The 20,931-nt window shown below is 35.5% G+C and overlaps 2 protein-coding genes across 2 annotated transcripts in view; one reads left to right on the top strand and one right to left on the bottom strand.

Moving 5' to 3' along the window:
* Nucleotides 1-19,027, bottom strand: part of LOC141288281 (serine/threonine-protein phosphatase 2A 55 kDa regulatory subunit B beta isoform-like) — a 40,907-nt gene extending 21,880 nt beyond the window's left edge. The window contains exon 1 of the mRNA XM_073820397.1: nt 18,535-19,027. Within this exon, the coding sequence (XP_073676498.1) occupies nt 18,535-18,604 (70 nt within the window). The 5' untranslated portion in view covers nt 18,605-19,027. The remainder of the gene's footprint in view (nt 1-18,534) is intronic.
* The window catches only part of igfbp7 (insulin-like growth factor binding protein 7), a 380,063-nt gene that overhangs the window by 156,048 nt on the left and 203,084 nt on the right, over nt 1-20,931 (top strand). The window lies entirely within an intron of this gene.

Raw genomic sequence — 20,931 nt, 5'->3', positions numbered from 1 at the left:
GGCATTGTACAGAATTGGTGCAAACTGCTGTCACGCAACCAAAAAACACATTTAAAAAGCATTCAAATCTTAGGTGTTTACTAAGATCCTTTTATTATTTATTGAAACCCACACTAATATTTAACATATCAGTAAGGAACACATAATCCTTTATTTTGAGGGAAATAAACTAAATTTTAGTACAGTTATGCATTTTTTTTTAGTATTTTAGTATGTTTTAGTGGGATAAAATTCTGTAATGTGATGTGGTCGCTACCAAAACATTACTGTCACTACCGAAAATGTGCAGTCACGACCGAAACATGGGATGCTTTGTCAAAAATAAAGTATACTGAATTATCAACTAAGATGTTATGATAGCGTTTGGTTCAATGTAAATTCAAACTAATGAATAATTAAGTGTGATCAACATTTTGCCTTTTACAAAGAAAAACTTGACTCCAAATACAACAAATCTCATAAATTAAAATATTGTTCAAATTGTAATTGTTATTGATTTACCTTTTAATAAAATAGAAAAAGTTTAAGGAAGATGTAAGCAAAATCTTAATAGGTCAATATAACCCTTCTTATTGAATTACATATTACTGTATCAGTAGTGACAAATTTGGGAGAGGACAAATATTCAAAAAATTTTCAAAACTGCAGAATTACTATAAATGTGTACTTTAGATATTATACAATTTGAATACATACAAAATTTGTGGAAAAAAGACGTTCCCAACTCTGACTTTGAACCAATTCCGTAGAATGACCCATAGAGGAATTTTTGCACTGCAACATTATTTTCATGACAATTTCTCAATACCATTATTACTGTGAAGCGAATAATAGCTTTTAATTTATACTTTTTCATATTTAAATTAAATTATACTAATTAAATTTATTAAAAATTAAAATTTTCCCCCTCCAACTTAAAATCTAATAGAAATCAGCCCCAAAAATGTCTGGATTTTATACAGTAAAACAATTGAATTTTTCCAAACAAGGCTTCATTTCTTTAAACAAAATATATATTTTTTATTTCTTTTATTTAGGGTGACTCATGATCCAGACATGTTCATTTTGTGAGATTCAGAGGAAATCGGATTTCATGTCTGACGTTCTACAGGTTAGTCATCTATTTTGAATGTCTTTATGCTTAGCTGCCTATGACAAATAAAGTGGGCAATGCATTACAGAGTGCAGTCAATAAATCCTGCGGGCACCCATGTCTGCAACAGCAGGGTCAAAGGTCAGGGTCTCATATACCCAGAGTGCTTCTGGGAAAGAACCGATCTCTCTCGTGCTGTAATTTGCAGCCGCTCTCATTACTCACACGCCACAAAGTGGGTTACCGTGCCAACCTGTCTAATCCCAGCAGCCCCGGCAGCTCTTGAGCATGTATGATCATGGCTTCCCCATCACAAAGGCATCATGGGAAATCCCAAAAATATAATGTTCGGAATGGGATATAAGCATACTACCCATACCAATTCAACAATATGTATGTATTTTCTTTTTTAACATAAACCACAATTTTTAACATTTTTATTTTGACTAAAATATTGTTTTTTTACACAAATTTGGATTATAGAAGAAATAATCAATGATGGCAAATGCAGTTCACTGGCTGAATTAAAAATGTGACAATGTGCGCTGCAAATTCACTCACAAATTACTAAATTTCACAAAAAAATTGAATTAGATGTGAAATCTTGTAAATTTCCATTCAATTTTTATAGTGTAGTATATTGAAATGTTTAGCATTATATAGTTTCACATGCTATTTTCAGCAAAACCTAAGCTCTCTGCAGTGTGCTATTATTCCATTCTGAACACAGTCGGTGTGTAATATCCTACTGTTCAGAGCATACTAACAACATCGGCAGAACAAAGTCTAATATAGTCACACTTAGCTTATATTGATTTACACATTGATTTTCTGTGCCTTCGCACAGACAAAATGAGAATGAGATCAAGATGATGTCGCATATCAAGACATTAAATGTCACTATGCGTTGAAAGGTGACAGCAGGTCAACAAAGATTGGGAGGAAAAACAAGTAGAATGCATTTTGAAGTGTAGCCCTCACGAACAGTCAAGATCTCATTGAGGTTTGAGTGTAGCACAGCTGTCTGAAACATAAGAGAGAGGCTGGTTCATGGAAAAGTAGGTCAGCCAGAGTCTGCCGAGCCCGTCTCGGGCTAAAGAACATCCAATCATTTCCCAAACACAAAATCAATGCCTGTTTTGAAGTTCAGCCAAAATGAAATGAAATTGTGTGTAAATCCTGTGTGGAAGCATGTCTGCATGGAATCTGCAGTTATCACAGGACCTGATAGAGCACTGTGTTGTAATGCACAGTTAGACTGTCTGTGAGATTACAGCCCTTTTGCTGAGTTCAGCACCTCAAAGGATCAACCCGTAAAAGAAGATTACAGCTGCCTTAACGTATCTGTTCTCAGAAATGTTTTACATCTATTCAGACTGCTAGATTGCTTTGGTGAGCAAAACAGTGTGCGAAAACATTGTATGGGACAGATTAAAGGGTTAGTCCACCCCACACATATGACTTTCTTTATATGAAATGATCGTGCTGTTCTTTTCTATATTAAGAGAATGGGAACAGATGGTATCTATGGAAGCCCGTTTCCACTACTGAATAAAAAATAAAAAAAATAAAAAAAATAAATTCTAATTTTAGAATTAGAATGCAAACTTGCAATTCAGACTTCTTTTTCTCTGAATTTTCAGATGTAAACTTGCAATTCTGAGAAAAAATAAGAATTGTCAGTTTATATCTTGCGATTCTGACTTTCTTAGAATTGAGACTTTTTTCTCACAATTGCGAGTTTACAGACTTTTTTTCTCAGAATCCTGATATATAAACTCGCAATTGCGAGTTATAAAGTCAGAATTGTGAGATATAAACCTGCAATTCAGAGAAAATAGTCAGAATTGTGAGATTTTTTTAACACTTTCTCAGAATTGCGAGTTTATTTCTCACAATTGTGAGAAAGACTTTACGTCTCGCAATTCCGACTAATTTTCTTAGAATTACCAAAACAAACCTGTAATTCAGACTTGTTTCAGAATTGTGAGAAAAAAAAGTCAGAATTGTGAGTTTTTATCTTGCAATTCTGACATTAATATTTTTCAGAATTGCGACTTTCTTTCTCAGAATATCTTGCAGTTCTAACTTTTCTTCACAGATTTTTTTTATTTTTCTGACAGTTGTAAGTTTACATCTCGCAATTCTTTTTTCTTAGAATTACCAAATACAAACTCGCAATTCAGAATTTTTTTTTCAGAATTGTGAGATATAAACTCACAATTGCGAGTTTTTATCTTGCAATTCTGACATTGATATTTTTCAGAATTGTGACTTTCTCAGAATTACGAGTTTATTTCTCAGAATTGTGACTTTATTTCTCAGAATATCTTGCAATTCTAACTTTCCTTCTCAGAATTTTGACTTTTTTCCTCACAATTGTGAGTTTACATCTCGCAGTTCACTTTTTTCTTAGAATTACCAAATACAAACTCGCAATTCAGAGTTTTTTCAGAATTGTGAGATATAAACTCACAATTGTGAGTTATAAAGTCAGAATTGTTTATCTCGCAATTCTTACATTGATATTTTTCATAATTGCACTTTTCTTTCTTAGAATTACAACTTAATTTCTCAAAATTGCGACTTTATTTCTCAGAATATCTTGCAGCTCTGACTTTCCTTCTCAGAATTAAAAAATTTTTCTCACAGTTGTGAGACTTTTTTCTTGGAATTACCAAATACAAAATCGCAATTGAGACTTTTTTCAGAATTGTGAGATATAAACTTACAATTGTGAGTTATAAAAAAGTTTTTCGCAATTCTGATATTGATATTTTTCAGAATTCTTGCAGTTCTGACTTTTCTTCTTTAAATGTTTTGTTAAAAAAAACACTTTTTTCTCACAATTGTGAGTTTACATCTCGCAATTCAGACTTTTTCTTAGAATTACCAAAACAAACTCTTTTTTTTTTTAGAATTGTGAGATATAAACTCACAATTTCGAGTTATATGTCAGAATTGTGAGTTTTTATCTGAGAAATATCAATGTCAGAATTGTGACTTTCTTTCTCAGACTTACAACTGTATTTCTCAGAATTGTGACTTTATTATCAAGCAGTACTGACTTTATAACACAACTGCAAGTTTATATCTCAAAATTGTGAGAATTCTCAAAATTGTTAGCTAAAAGGCAAAATTACTTTTTTTTTATTCAGTGATAGAAACAGGCTTCCATCAGACTCAAAAACCCCCACAAAGTATTCCACACATAAACATACAACTAAGTAGATAAATAGACACTTTTAAGTCATTATTTACTGAAAAATATCCACCACAGCTCTTAATTCTTTACATACATAAATACACTTACGAAAAAAAAAAGTGTAGACACAAGGTTACACCAAGTTTGACGTCAACAATGTAAAGGCTAAATATGTGGTTTCTTACACAAATGGTAATTTATCCTAACTAATCCTAATAATCCTTAAAACATGTATCACAATTTCTAGAAAAATATATATCAGCACAACTGTTCACAAGATTGCAAATAAATGTTTCTTGAGCAGCAAATGATGATTTCTCCTGTATTGGAAAGCAATGATTTTTGAAGAATCATGTGACATTGAAGACTGTAATGGCGGAAAATGTGTTTTCATCACAGAAATAATTACATTTTAAAATATATATTTAAATAGAAAACAGTTATTTTAAGTTGTAATAATATTTCACAATATTACTTTTTTGTATTCTAAGATTTCTTTCAAAACAATAAAATTGTACAGATCCCAATTGTTTAACAATAGTGTAGACAAAAACTTAAAATAAAAACATAAAATGTCATTGTCATTGTATTTTTATCAATTAAATATAGATATAAAAATAGTTATGAATGATCAATCATATACAGTAATCACTCATTTTTATTCATGTGATGTTTATTTATGATGCTTCTATGTATTTTTAAAGCTGAAGATTACCATTCACTTTAATTTTTAATTTTACCTAAGGAGAAAAACCATGCAAGATTGATCATCAGTGAGGCTCAGTAAAAAAAACAATGCCAGAATTTGAATTTTTGGATGCACTGTTTCTTTAAATTTCTTCTACACTGTACAACATGCACACTGAACTTCCCCCGCAAATGAAAGACTGCATGCGAGACTGCTCAAGTGTGCCCAGATCTGTTTTTATAATTAAATTTTCATGGATCTGTGTCCAGATAATTCCCCATATTCACTCTCCATGCATTGCTGCCTTGTTATTTAGACCGTAGATTAAACTGCTGGCCAAAAGCTGTGTAGAATGATTCCAACAGGGTCCTTATGTGACAACGAACCATACACTGTACAGCCCAGATTTACTGTTAAATTAATATCAAATAGCAAACACAGGCAGATTTGATGTTCCTTATTTTTCTTTTGATCATTCAGCATGAAAATCAAATCATATTGATTGATAAATCTATACTTTACAGCCAGAGCAGCAAACAAAACAACATGAGGTATACAGCACCTGCTGTTTTGTTAGCGCTGTTTTGATAACTCCATCGACTTGCTTTAAGTCAATGTCTGGTGGTTTTAAAGGCAGTGGAATAAAGACTTGCCTTTGGCCCGCTGCTGAATGATGCAGGTCTGGACCAATTTCACCAGACATGGGTGTGATTTGAGCTGGTTATAATAAGCTTGACCACCTGCTGATCGACAACAATGTCAGTGACTCTCTGATACACACAGTCATGGCTCTGCCTGCATCCAACCACAGCGCAGAGACTGAGACTGAGACCAAAAAAAAGCTAATTAACCTCATTTCTTGGAAAAATGCCCTGTGGAAATGGGAGATAGAGGTGGCGCAGGCCTCCAGGGACTGGAAGGGGAGGGTGAATATGTGTTGTGCGTGTATCTGAGAGAAAGAGCAGAGAGAAAAGGCCGAATGTAGGGGGCTGAACTTCGAGCGGGGGAAACTGGTTTGAATTTCACACATCATTAACAGATACATAATTTAACTACAGATGTGTAGAACTGAAGCTGTAGGACACCACAGAGAACATAAGAAAAGAGACAGGCTGTGTGTGTGTTTACAGGATCTCATTTACATTTAGTGCGTCTATTTGCCAAGATAATATAAAACAGCACATTCAGATAAAATATGAATATGCTCACCAAAGCTGTATTTATTTGATTAAAAATACAATAAAAAATGTATTACTGTGAAATATTTTTGCAATTTAAAATGTCACATGATCATTTAGAAATTATTCTAATATGCTGATTGCTGCTTAAAGGAGTAGTTCACTTTCAGAACGAAAATTTACAGATAATATACTCACCCCGTTATCCAAGATGTTCATGACTTTCTTTCTTCAGTCGTAAAGAAATGGTGCTTTTTGAGGAAAACATTTCAGGATTTCTCTCCATATAATGGACTTCTATGGTGCCCCTGAGTTTGAACTTCCAAACTACAGTTTAAATGCAGCTTCAAAGGGCTCTAAATGATCCCAGCCGAGGAAGAAGTGTCTTATTTAGCGAAACGATTGGTTATTTTCTAAAAAACATTTACAACTTATGTAATTTTTAATCTCAAATGCTCGTCTAGACAAGGTGAGCATTTGAGGTCAAAAAGTATATAAAATCTAATTTATTTTATTTTTTTAGAAAATAACCCATCGTTTTGCTAGATAAGAGCCTTCTTTCCTCGGCTGTGATTGTTCAGAGCCCTTTGAAGCTACATTTTGGAAGTTCAAACTTGGGGGCACCATAGAAGTCTATGATATGGAGAGAAATTGTGAAATGTTTTACTCAAAAAACATAATTTCCTTACGACTGAAGAAAGAAAGACATGAACATCTTGGATAACAAGGGGGTGAGTACATTATCTGTAAATTTTTGTTCAGAAAGTGAACTACTCCTTTAAGAACCATTTCTTATCATTTTTAAAGTTGAGAAACTGACTTATTTAGCATTTACTGGTTAGTATTTTTGTGGAAATCAGGATTTTTCCAGTTTTATGTTGAATAAAAAGTTCAAACTAACAGCATTTATTTGAAATAGAAAACTTTGTGTAACATTATATGTTATTTTTTATCAATATAATGTGTCCTTACCTAATAAAAGTATTAATTTGTTTCAAAAATAGAAACTGGGTGGAGAAAGCAGGAGCAATTTTGACATATTTGACAAGAAAAGATGATTATTTTACTCAATATTTGCGTGTAGTCACAGCAAATATTGTGCTGTGTCTTAAGTAGCACGGGTATATTTGTAGCAATAGCCAAAAATACATTGTATAGGTCAAATTTTTTTTTATGCCAAAACTCGTTAGGATATTAAATAAAGATCATGTTTCATGAAGATAATTTGTAAATTTTCTACCGTAAATATATTTAATTATTAAAATGCATTGCTAAGAACTTAATTTGGACAACTTTAATGGCTATTTTCTCAGTATTTTTTATTTTTTTTTGCACCCTGAGATTTCATTTTTTTCAAATAGTTGTATCACAGCCAAATATTGTACTGTACTAAAAAACCATACCTCAGTGGAAAATGGACCCTTATGACTGCTTTTGTGGTCCATGGTCACATATGTGCTATAATTCCAAATCAAGTTCCATTTTATTTAGAATGCTGTCTTAGACAATGTAGGCAGTAGACAGCAAGTCAGCTAACTAGGTTTTAAACAGAGCGATTGTGTGTTCACATTAATGTGAATATTGTTCCAACTGTTAAAGAACCTGACTAATACTTTTCTAAGGTTGTCTATACAGATTAAGCCCTAAGTCATTCTTTAGGTGATGAGTTTAAATTTCTCCTCATGTTTCATTGACTAAATCCCTCAATAAAAACCTCAATCTGAGTTTGACAGCAGTTGAATGTTTAATGCGACCGGCCCCTCGCTGTTTGTCCTCCTCTTGCACTCAGCCTGACGCCGGGGAACAACATTAGTGCCTCACTGTTTCCCTCTGAATTATAAATGGGGCCCTTTGGGCTGGAGAAATATTTCTCTTTATGATTAAAGTCTTAAAGTGTAGCCTGGGGCCGTTTGTGTTGGCAACCGCTGCTGATGCAGTCTGTCTGTCTGTCTGTCACTCTCTCTGTCTCTTGAATAATAGCACCGGGGCCCGTGTGGGGTGGTGCATGTCATTATCCCCGATGTGAGAGCATGGGGGTGTAAATTGTGTTGTAGGGGTTAGAGTGGCAGGGTCACCCCCGCTGGGTCGCTCTATGCTGCGTCCTCCCTACTGATGAACTGCACAGCTATTTTAAACAAGGACATTACAAGGCAGCAGCAGAGAGGTCTATGAACCGTTTGAGGAAAGAATAACACGTGGTACAATGTAGAAACAAAGATTTGAGAACACATAGAAAAGGAAATGGGATTAGATGCCCTCAAGGCAGAATGTATAGTTATAAGGATTATAGTTATAATAACCTTTTTTTGGCCATTTAATTCCCTCGCTGAGGCATTGAAATATACTGTTCACGCCACCAATTTCAACACACAGCAATTCCATTAACTATATGGCAGTCTGGGGAGATTGCAATGAGGCTTTAATGGATTAGTGGGACTGACTAGTGAGTTTATCTAGATATTTTAGGATTTTAGCTTGAATATTTTCAGCTGTGATACTTAAAAGGGATAGGGATGATTTACTCACCCTCAAACCATCCTAGGTGTTTATGACTTTCTTCTTTCAGACGAATACAGTCAGAGTTATATTTAAAAAATGTCCTGGCTCTTCTAAACTTTATAATGGCAGTGAATGGCTGTTGATTTTTTGAAGTCCAAGAAAGTGCATCCAACAATCATAAAAAAGTACTCCACGTGGCTACAGGTGAGGATATGGATAATTTTTTTACACAAACGCATCAATTCACTTCAGAAGGCCTTTATTAACCCTGTGTGGAGCACTTTATATGATGGATGGATGCACTTTATTAGACTTCAAAATCTCAGCACCCATTCACACATTATAACGCTTGGAAGAGCCAGGACATTTTTTAATATAACTCCGATTGTATTCGTCTGAAAGAAGAAAGCCATATACATCTAGGATGGCTTGAGGGTGAGTAAATCATGGGGTAATTTTCATTTTTGGGTGAACTATCCATTCAAAGAGAGGGAGGTTACAGACTGAAGAAACTGTTTTCAGAAACTGCTTTGTTGTGCTGACAGTGGGTTGCTAACTGTTAAACTGTCAACATGGCAAAAACCCAATACAAAAATAGAGCCTCTAAATTCATCTGCCTAAGAGTGTTTCCCAACATTTTCCCCCCGTCTTATCTGCCCCATAAGGTTCAAATACCCCTTCAACAGCAACTGTGTTCCTTTACTGGAATTATGATTCACTTTCTAAAATAAAACACCCAGTATTGTTAGTGAAAAGTCTCATCAAGTAGCTTCCACTCCTGTTATTGAAACATTTGAGCTTGTCTTGTTGATTATTAGAAATTAATTTAATTTATTGAGAGCCCTGAATTTTCATTGAGTCATCATTTTTTGTTTTATACATGCTTAAAAAAAAATATTCCAAAAGGGTTTTCATAGTGATGCCAATGAAAGAACCATTTTTGGGTTCCCCAAAGAACCTTTCAGTGATCAATTCTTAAAGTGCCCATGAAATCAAAAATTAAGTTTTTTGGCTTTTATTTATGTTAGCCTTAACCCTGAAATGCATACCTCGGGTCTTCAGCAGCCCTCTCCCTCCTTCATTTTTCTTCACGTTCTTAGTATTCCTCAATCTATTCATTATAAACAATATAACAAGATTTTTTTTTTTTTAAAGAATGTCTGTGTTTAATTTTTTATAAAAAGTGTATAGGGTCCCTAGAGACCCGAGGTATGTAAATGTGTAATTATATTTTTTGGAGCAAAAATATTCAAATATCTGATGACTCAATACATGCAATTCACCTTTATTGCTCGAGGTGGCACTGTTTAATAGACAATAATGACATGATCACCCAGCACTTCAGCTTCTCATCAAACTTTCTCTAGAGTCTGAAAAGTCCCGCCTCCTGCATTAAAAAAAGATGCTGAAGCTGCAGCTGAAATTTTTTACTTGTTCACAGAATTAGTATTTATTAGTATAGGGGATAGGGTAAGATTAAGACAATGTAAATATGTTTTCCATTGGGGCGAATGAAGTCTGGTTTCGCATTGTCACGTGAAGTGCCACAGCGTGCATAGTCTGCTCCGGTCCAGAGACACGAGAGCATGGAGAGGATCATATGCGCAAGTCGGGGCTGACAAAACGTATTGGACACATTTAAATTCTACACAGAATGCTATTTTATACATAGATAATGTGATATGGATGAGATTCTGGTGGTCATTCGCTGTCAAATTTGACTTTACGCAACTCAACAGCTCTGGCCCAAGCTGTGATATAAATGAAACGCTACTGGCTATTTAAAAAAGGGGGAGGTACATATCCAGATAACTGAAAACGCATGTTACATGACTATTCAATCAAGGTACAACCATAGATATGTATAGGCAGATGCCCTATTATTTAGATGGCAGACTCGTTTATGTGCTTGAAGCAGTCGAATAGGAAATCTATCTATACTATATCTATTGTTTACACGGTCCTCAAGGATATGCAGAGCGAATCTGGGCAGCCACGCCACCATTTTCAAAAATCTCTGTTTTGGAGATTTCAAACTAAAACAGGGTCTGCAGTGTTTTCAAAAGTCTCAGTTTTCGAGGGTCGAAAACGCTGGAGTAGTGTAAATGAAAGGCGAAATCGCAAAAAAAGTTTTAAAAATGAAAATGCACTAGTGTAAACAGGGTCTAAAGATGGATGTTAAAGGTTTTTCATGGAACCATAGATGCCAATGAAAAACTTTTATTGGGTTTATCTCAGGCTACATCAACACTAGTATGTTTTCATTCGGTTCATTCGGTTATGCCTGTTGTTTACACTTTACATCTGTTCTCCTCTCTTTCTTGATCTTCCCTTTCTAGCCTGTACTCATCTAACAATGCCTGATACAGTATATGGTATTTTTGAGCACTTCCTATGTCGAAATGTCAAAATGCAAAATAACATATGCAGCCTGAATGGTCATGTGAAATGCGTTTTCGGTTGTGTAGTTTAGACAGAGATCATTTCTGAAATGCAGTTAAAACGCAGTGTAGACGAGAATAATTTTCATTTTAAAACGCAGTTTTAAAACAAAAACGCACTAGTGTAAACACTAAGAACCCACTTGAACCAGCTGGAGTACATGTACCTCTGGTCAAGAATCGCCATTATAGCATCAATGCAGTGTTTTTCTAACACATTCAACTCCTTAATATCAAGACAGTGTCTGTTGTGAACAATGCATCTGTTACTCTCAACATCCCTACCTGAGGTAATCTTGTATTACAATGCGGTGAGGTCTTCTGGTGGTGAGGTAAGAATGAGGTAAGGCTGTGGTGAGGTTAGACTATATTAGACTAAGATAAGATTGGCCTAGAATGAGGTAACCTTAAATCTTAATACTGCAATCTCCTCCTTTTAGTGCACGAGTGCCTACACAAGCAGTAATGTAACTGAGCCTGGGCCAGCTGCCTGCGCAATACCGTGAGGCCATTACTGTCTATCCAGGCTAAGTTCTGCTGGCTCCGGGCCCTGCAGTGCAGATTGGAGTACCGCAAAGCTTTTTCTCTGCCAGGCAATATTTTATCTTTCTCTCTCCCTATGAGTTTAAGAGCTCAGCTACTTTGCTAGCTCGCAGCGATTGATGATCTTGTCAGTGTTTCAGGGCGTTTTCTCATTCATTAGTGTGTTGTGTAGCGTGGGTGGTGGAATAGACTGATGTGTAAGCATGTAGGGGGGAGCGTTCTGGTCAATTACACCCATGCAACACAAATGAAGACAAAAACCGAATCTCTTTCTCTGTCTCAGCATGGCCGCATCCATCCTGCAGCTATTAGTGCTGTCAACCCCAAAGCATCTGTGTTATGCTAATGAAACTAAATTTCATTTATTTCATTTTATTCCACAAGAGAAGACGTCTATCACTGCATAACTTGTGTTTCAATGCAGGAAAGGTGTGAAATGCTGGGATTCCCTGTGCAAATGAAACTACGCCGTCAATGCTCCCCAAGTGTGAGTGAACACGACTCCCGTGGATATCGTTTGGAAAAACGCAATATACAAGAAGGTATTAAAAAAACTAATATCCAGGCCAGCTATGCATGAATCAACAGCGTTTTTATTGCATTCCTGAGATATTAACTCCACACCTAAAAGGTCTTTATGAACCCTCATGGCGTAATTTGATATTTCTCTTTAGCTTAAGAAAGGGGATGCCAATATTGGGTGTTTCAGAAACACCCCTCTATCACCTATCTGTCAGGGCTTTATTAGGTTTGGGACCCAACAAGCCACTACTGGGACTACGAAGTTACCCCAGCGAAATCCAATTACGACCACCATGGCACTTTAGTATATTAGACAAATTGGGGAAAAGAAGAGGTCCTTTGATAGGTCACGTTGCCAGGTCAAAGGGCAGACAGCATTGGTTGTTTCAGAAAAGAGTGCACTCGATAATCAAAATCAAACCATGCCTGGAATGTGAATCAACACACATTAGTGCTCCCAATGGAGAATTGCAACCACTCTAAACTCAGATGGCCATTTTCTATTTGTGTCTATAGACAGAAGTAAAGGTTATAGTGCTGTGTTATTAAACTCTGTCTATCAGCCTCCACAGCCTGCGGGAGAGCAACACGGAGCGAGAGTAACCCCAGACCTCAATCACGCCTCTGAGGATGTCTGCAGTGGGGAAATACCACCATCATCTACTGCATCACGTGAGCAAGGCAGTATGGGTATGTGGAGAGGGGGCGGGGTGAACGACACACATTCATTCAGTCTAGACTACAGCAACCTTGACTGTAACACTTAAATGCAAATACGTTTGGAATGGAATTTTAAAAACAGTCTACCTATGTGGCTTAAACCCAAAATTGTAAAAAAAAAAAAAAAACACAGACAAAGAGCATGTTTACATGCACTTATTTTACAACTAAAGGGATAGTTGACCCAAAAATGAAATTCTGTCATTACTCACCCTCAAGTCACTCTCCTGTTCATCTTTGAAACAGAAAGTAAGATATTTTTGACAAAATCTGAGAGCTTTCTGACCCTGCATAGACAGCAAAGCAACTGACACGTTCAAGGCCGAGAATGGTAGTAAGGACATTGATAAAATCGTCCATGTGACATCAGTGGTTCAACTGTAATGTTATGAAGCTGTAAGAATACTTTTTGTGTGCAAAGAAAACAAAAATAAGGACTTTATTGTGTCGTTATACGCATCTGAAGAAATTGTTGAATAAAGTTGTTATTTTTGTTTTCCTTGTTAGTGTTGTCACGGTACCAAAATTTCAGTATTCGGTACCAATACCAGTGAAAATCCACGGTTCTCGGTACCAATTTCGGTACCAAAGTAAAACACAATTAAATTAATTGAACAACACAATTTTTTTATTAATAAAATTAAATAAAAATAAAATGTGCAAAAACCAATGTCATTCATTATACTTATCTAAATTTAGTTTCAGGTTTTTCCAAGTAATAAAAGTATTTCAAGGATTGTAAACATTTTAATTATTAAATAACAACTAAATAAATTACAGGCATTCAAAAATTGTACACAAGCTTCATCCAAAAGTTTGTTTCTGCTGCTTATAAAAACATCTGTAACTGTTGTCTTGTTTAGAGTTTGCTGGGGTGTTTCATGATCTTCCTCAATCTGCAGCTGTAAAAAGAAAATATAATACATTTAAGTAAAGCAGTGGGCTAAGTCTGACCAGATGCAACATTAGATCATTGACACCAGCAAAAATATTAATTTTCAGTAAATAACAAACCTCAGCTTTTATAATAAATTTAGATAAGATTACATATATTAAGTTAGCTGTCTATCACAGATAGAAAATGCAGTATTGAAAACTCTTTACAAAACGATTTCATTTGTTAGACAACATGACCTTACAAAAAAAAAACAGTAGTTATATGGCAATTATTCTTCTTAAGGTTAGGCTCATTTCAACATTTACTAATCCATAACATCATGTTAAACTGTTAAACATGAACAAACATGAATGATCATGTGTTTGTATTGAATAACATTTTGAATTAATGTTGTAAAAGTATATTGTTCACTTAAGTTTGTTAGATAATGCATGAATTTGATCTTATTGTAAAGTATGACAAAACTAAACTGGAGATCAAACGTGTTTTATTTGACTGTACTTTTATTTAATCCAAACTGCGTTCATATTTAATAATAAAAAGCTTTATGAACCTGCTAGAGTTATCCAGCCAAGAATAAGAACGTTTTCTGACAGACTGATATTAAGCATAATATTAAGACAGACGTTGTTAACGATGCATTTGTACATTCTTTAACACACATATTTTGGATAAACAGGCCTTTTGTGTGTATAAGTAGTACATATATCATGTATTTCATTTTTCTTTTATCCTAATAAAAATTATGGGAGCGTTAAATAGCCCAAAATCGTCCCAAAGCCCAGCATATTAGCGTTAGCCGCTTATGCTAACGATTAACAACATTACAATTCGACATTCAAATTAAAATATGCAATAATGTTCTTAACAGAAGCTCGAAATATCAAATTAAATTGAAACATACCTTACTTGAACTCTTTCATTTGATCCTGCAGTCGGTCTTCACTGTGTTTTGTTCAGTTTGATGCGTTTCCTTCTTTTGAGAGAACCTAGACGATCTATGATGTTCGCCTTCAGCCGAGAATCGAAAATGTTTGTAGCATGCCTGGCTCTTCCTTGTCAACAAGTGGATTCAGAGCGACCGCATCAGCAGCAGCGCCGAGGAGAGCGCAACTGCGCAGTGCGCACCTTTTAGACAGCGCGTCAAGAACCGGGTCGACTGGATAGTCGGTACCACCGGTACTAAAGAAAACCTGGAACCGTAACATTTAATTTTTTTTAGTACCGACTTGGTACCGAAGTACCGGGACTTTTGACAACACTATTCCTTGTGCATTTTAGCGATGTTCTTACTACCTTTCTAGGCCTTGAACGTGGTAGTTGCGTTGCAGTCTATGAAGGGTCCGAAAGCTCTTGGATTTCATAAAAATATCTTAATTTGTGTTCTGAAGATGAACGAAGGTCTAACAGGTTTAGAACAACATGAGGGATGAGCAATTAATGACAGAATTTTAATTTTTAGGTGAACTATACCTTTAAATGACGAATTCTTTTTTTCTCTAAATCACTATCTCATGCTCTTTAGCTACTGGAATATTCCCACGTATATCTAATCAGAATGGACCTTTTTCACTTTTCTGGGTTTCTTAGCAGTGGATGTCATCATAGTTGGGTTAACTTTGAGAACAGTGATAGGGAGGCTACCACAAATATATATTTTTGCATTCCCACTTGCTCAAATAGCAAAAGGAAATCTCCACGATAGTGTTTTCACAATTAAAAAAAAAAAAAAAAAAAATAGAGGCTGATAATGGCATTCAGATGAGAGAACAATCTCAAATCTACTGTCCCTCCCATAGATGCTGCATTAGAAACTAAAGTTTTTTTTGTAATTTGATGGAAAGGTGATATAATATAGGTATAGTGTTATAAATGCACATACATTTAAAAAAAAAATCTAAATATAACAAAACTTTCGATGATTTATGATGCCGATGACCGTTGAATCGCATCATCACAGTCTTGTGAAAAGGGTCCATATGACCAAAAACGTACCAAATTTTACTTATTATTCATGTGCAGGTGAACGCAGTCATTATGTGACATGCATCCTTTCATTTACTCAGAATGCAGAGTTTTTCAACTGCAAGTAACTTTAGTCTCTCCCAGTCTTGAAAATTTGGTTATATCCTGGCTTGTATCCATAATCATGCAGCTCTAAAGCGACAACTGTGAGTTTGTGTAATTAGAACAGATATTACATTCATCAAATAGCTCTTTTCTCAAACAACAGTAACACATCTGAGAACAGCACTGAAAACAGCTGGAAATGTTGAGTGGAACCACATGTCACTATGCTGCAAAGAGAACAGATCTTCATTGACTGATAGTGTCTTTAATGAATGCTTTGAGACAGCATTTTAAAACCTAATTCATACATACTGTGTAAGACAAATGCCAAATTGTTTATAACTAACTTAAACTGCTTATGATTGCAGGTATAAATGCAAGCAGAACGCACTCGGCCACACTCTTTTTGAGCCGCACAGAGAGACATCGAGGGCCAAATTTGCCAATGAAAGATGCTCTGCAGCTTATGCTGTGTCTGTATGTGTGTGTGTGTGTGTGTGTGTGTGAGGAAATGCTTCACTGCTACTGTGATTTACAGAGAAGCCGGGTTGGCATAAGACAGGTCATAAACCAAGGAGACCAGGGGCATTTGAGTCCAACAGCTACAGATTTATTCTGCTCATTAGATCTGTTTTGCAAAACCTCCCACAGCCATTAATCACCACCCAGAAAGATACCCACTGCTGCCACACCCAGAGCTTGCTTCTCTACTGTAGATATACTCTCCAAACATGACAAGAGATTGCTCACCTGAAACCTGCGCTGGAGTGTGTTTGCATAAAATGGGTAACTACTCCGGCATTTTAAATGTGGTTTGAAAATAGACTGAAAATGGAGTCATTGCATGTACAAATTTCTGTATGGAAACTTTTGAGTATGTATAACTTCCAGTGTGGTGTGAAAGCAATCTTCTTAAGTGTTGCTAGTCAACTCAGTCTATTGCTTCTTTCATTGATTTTTAAGTGTTACTGTAGATGATATTATATATTATAAAGCTATTCTTAGACACACCCTCACTTTTCATACCACAACCTCCCAGTATAATTGCATTCCTAATAAAGTACAGGTTTGCATTATTAGCTGGGAACCTAACAATAATCAATAATTTCCTTCCTCAAGAAATTGAGGAATTGCTTTATGGTGAATTGCCAGAATCCTAAGATTAGACTTTATATATATATATATATATATATATATATATATATATATATATATATATATATATATATATATATATATACACTCCCAGTTAAAAGTTTTTAAACAGTAAGATTTTTAAAAAAATGTTTAAAAACGTCTCTTCTGTCTCTTCTTCTCATCTGCATTTATTTGATCCAAAGTACAGCAAAAATAGTAACATTTTGAATTATTTTTACTCTTTAAAATAACCCGTTTTCTATTTGAATATATTTTAAAAAGTAATTTATTCCTGTGATTTCAAAGCTGAATTTTTAGCATCATCACTCCAGTCACTTGATAATTCAGAAATCATTCTAATATTCTGATTTGCTGCTCAAAAAACATTTATTATTATTATTATTATTATTGTGTTGAATTTTTTTCAGGGTTCTTTGATTAATTGAAAGTTTCAGTGTATATCTGAAACAGAAACCTTTGTAACATTATAAATGTCTTTATCATCACTTTTGATCAATTTAAAGCATCCTTGCTAAATTAAAGCATTAATTTCTATAATTTATTTTCCCCCAACAAATTATACTGACTTCATGCTTTTGAATAGTATAGTGTATAATGTTACAAAAGCTTTTTATTTTAGATAAATTCTGATCTTTGGATCTTTCTATTCATTAAAGAATCCAGAAAACACGTACTCAACTGTTTTAAATATTTATAATCATAAGTTTCTGAACAGCAAATCAGAAGATTAGAATGATTTCTGTAGGATCATGTGACACTGAAGACTGGAGTAATGATGCGGAAAATGTAGCTCTGATCACAGGAATAAATTGAATGTGAAAATATTTTCAAATAGAAAACAGTAATTTTAAATAATAAAAATATTTTATTGTTTTTGCTGCACTTTGGATCAAATAAATGCAGGCTTGGTGAGCAGAAGAGACTATTTAAAAAACATTTAAAACCCTTTAACTGGTAATGTATATTGGTTAATAATTATTTTGATTACTTATTGATCATTTTCTAGTGTATGTAATTTTTTACATTACATTTTTTATTATGATTTAGGAGTATTCATGTATTTGTTTATTTAATGCTGAAATTTTCCAACTGTAGTGTGTTGAATTGCCTTTTAATAATCACTCACAAAAAAATGTCTGCCTTATGCCAGTCATATCTGACTCATTGTACACGTCACACCTCAATGTCCACTGCCCCATAGTAACACCTAAAACCAGAGCTCAGATTAATGCAAGGTCTATATATAGTCCTAAGCCTATAAAAACAGGACAATCATCTTTTTTCAAAATGTCTTGCAAAATCATGCTATCTAAAGCACAATGCACCTCACATAAAGCCAATGATCCAGTGCACACTGCATGAATGTGAGACTTCAGATCACCAAGTCTGAAAATCATCAATGCACCAACAGCACTAACGCCCAATGCACATTCACATACAGGAGGAGAGAACCCCCCTCACCCACCCCCACCGTCATTAATATAAGTGAGAATCGAATTCAATTCGATTTTCCAAATACCTTCGGTTGCATAGTTGTGGTCCCGAAGGAAGCTGTTGTTAATTTTGCGGCTGTCACTCTCCTCCTCCATTTATGATTCCGTTATATGGGAATGTTAAAGTAGACACGCAGGAATCCATGGTGGACCCTGAACATCAGCATGCGGTTTGCGGGTCCATCGCGGTGTCTGTCGCCCCTCTCATGAACGTGACGGATGATCTGATGCCCGGGGTGATACAGCTGGAGCAAGACTGGCGAGAAAAATCCCTCAGCAGTTCATACTTAGCGCATGTGAAGAAGCACTTCTTAAAACAGGTGTACTCGTGAATCCGTTTAGAAGATCACCTTCTTGAAATCTTTAAAGGCTGAATGGATGACTAATGCGTAAACCTAGTACCCTGGTAAACGAGGTGCGCTGAATGTGGTAAACCAGAGCAGGATTTCCACCTTCTGAGCCGAGGAGGCGGGGTTATGCGTCAAGTGCTCGATCCGTCCACCTCTCTCTCTCTCTCTCTCTCTCTCTCACTCTCTGTCGAGATCTTGGTTTGCTGCTGAGGACATACAGTCTGTTTCGTAGTTTCATAGGGTTCTGTCGTTAGAAGTTCTGCCTGAGCTCCTCCCATTCACACAGGCGCTGTCCAGTGCTGAAATCACAGCACGTGTCAATACGAATGACAGCGAACAAATGACGTAAACACGATAACTGCTACTCATTTTACGAAATTTGTATTAAATGTCTTTGGTTGTATTTTTACAGCCATTGAAACCATGTACCATGAATGAAGTTCCCCGTTTGTCTTCTATTGAGATGTATAGCCTACGTATGTACGTATAGTTGACTGACTGCAGAGGGGCCAATAAGGAAAAATCAAAACAGACTTGGGGATTTTAATATATATTATTTTACACAAAATATGTTCGTTTTACCAGGTTTTACAAACAACATTTCATTTACAGCCGCAAGACGTATGAGGATTGACGCGCGTGAACAGAGAGCGCATGCGCCGTTGGTACCCTATCAGGCAGTACATTGACAAACGTAAGTCCTGCCAAGATTTGTCATTTTATTATCCACCTTTTTCTTCACGTTAGAGCAGGCACGGCCATTTGTAAATTTTATGATTCTGGCTTCCGGTCTCATTCATGCCCAGTTATTTTTAGCTGTACAGAACAGCTCATTTTTCTGCTTTATATTGCAAATTGGTGTACCTTACCATATTATTTTAATGTGATGTAATAATTATGAGCACACTGGTTTGTAGTGCAAACACGTTTACCGTTTACTGCACGTTTTTATTCTTCTTATTGCACTTATGTTACGATTTGGTCAGTTACCTGTATACATGGCCATATTGGCCATGCTCGATTGTAAACAACAGCATTGATTGCATGGTTAACATACTACTAAATATGCTGTTCTGCTAATATTTGCTGTTTAAACCACGGACAAAACGTGTGAAAGATGATAAATCATGTAGAGAAGGAGTTAGTAAGCAGGAAATGGCGCATTATTTTGACAAACTAAAATTAACAGGTGGTAAAGATACATATGAGCAGTATCAATTAAGATTTTATACTAATATTTAAGCTACCTGACCGGAAATGAAAAAGAACAAACACAAATGTTGTCAGGATTTTTGCCCTGGAAATCCTGGTTCAGTTTGGCCAACCACAAACAACACCTTTTTATTACTTTTATTTTCACTCTTCTCCTTGATTTGTTAACTTTTGGCAGTCAATAATACTCCAAGTGTTTTTCCTGTTCCGACCGATTAGTACAGCCCAAAACATGACGATAATTGACCATTTTCAGCAGCAACAATCACCAAATTTGCGACTTCAGTGGCATTGTTTAAACAACTTTAATTACTGTTAGTTAATGATGCTGAGAGATGAACCAGAAGAGTTTGTCTCTCTCTAAAATGACTACTATATTTTCTTACAGTGCCTTGTGGAAGTATTCATACCCCTTCATTTTTTTCACGTTTAGTTATGTTGCAGCCTTATGTTAAACAATGTGTTTTGTACAGCTTAAAATAGCTCTTTCACACTAATCTACACTCCATACACCATAATGACAAAGCACTAAACAGATTTGTGACAACTGTACAAAATTATTAAAAATAAAACATTGAAATAAGTACACTGCATAAGTATCCATACCCTAAACTCAGTACTTAGTTGAAGCACCTTTACAGCCTTAAGTCTTTTTGGGTATAATGTGACAAGTTTTGCACATCTGCATTTAACAATTATCTGACATTCTTCTCACCTCTTCACCTCTCAAGCTCTGTCAGTTTGGATGGGGGCTGGCAGATATTTTTAGATTTCTTCCTAAATGTTTGATTGAGTTCAAGCCCAGGCTGCGGCTGGGCCACTCAAAGACATTCACAGAGTTGTCTATAAGCCACTCTTGCT

The sequence above is a fragment of the Garra rufa genome, chromosome 16 (assembly GCF_049309525.1).
Source record: "Garra rufa chromosome 16, GarRuf1.0, whole genome shotgun sequence".
Taxonomy (NCBI): Eukaryota; Metazoa; Chordata; class Actinopteri; order Cypriniformes; family Cyprinidae; genus Garra; species Garra rufa.
The sequence above is the reverse complement of the archived record's forward strand: the minus strand, read 5'-3'. Positions and strand labels throughout refer to the sequence as shown.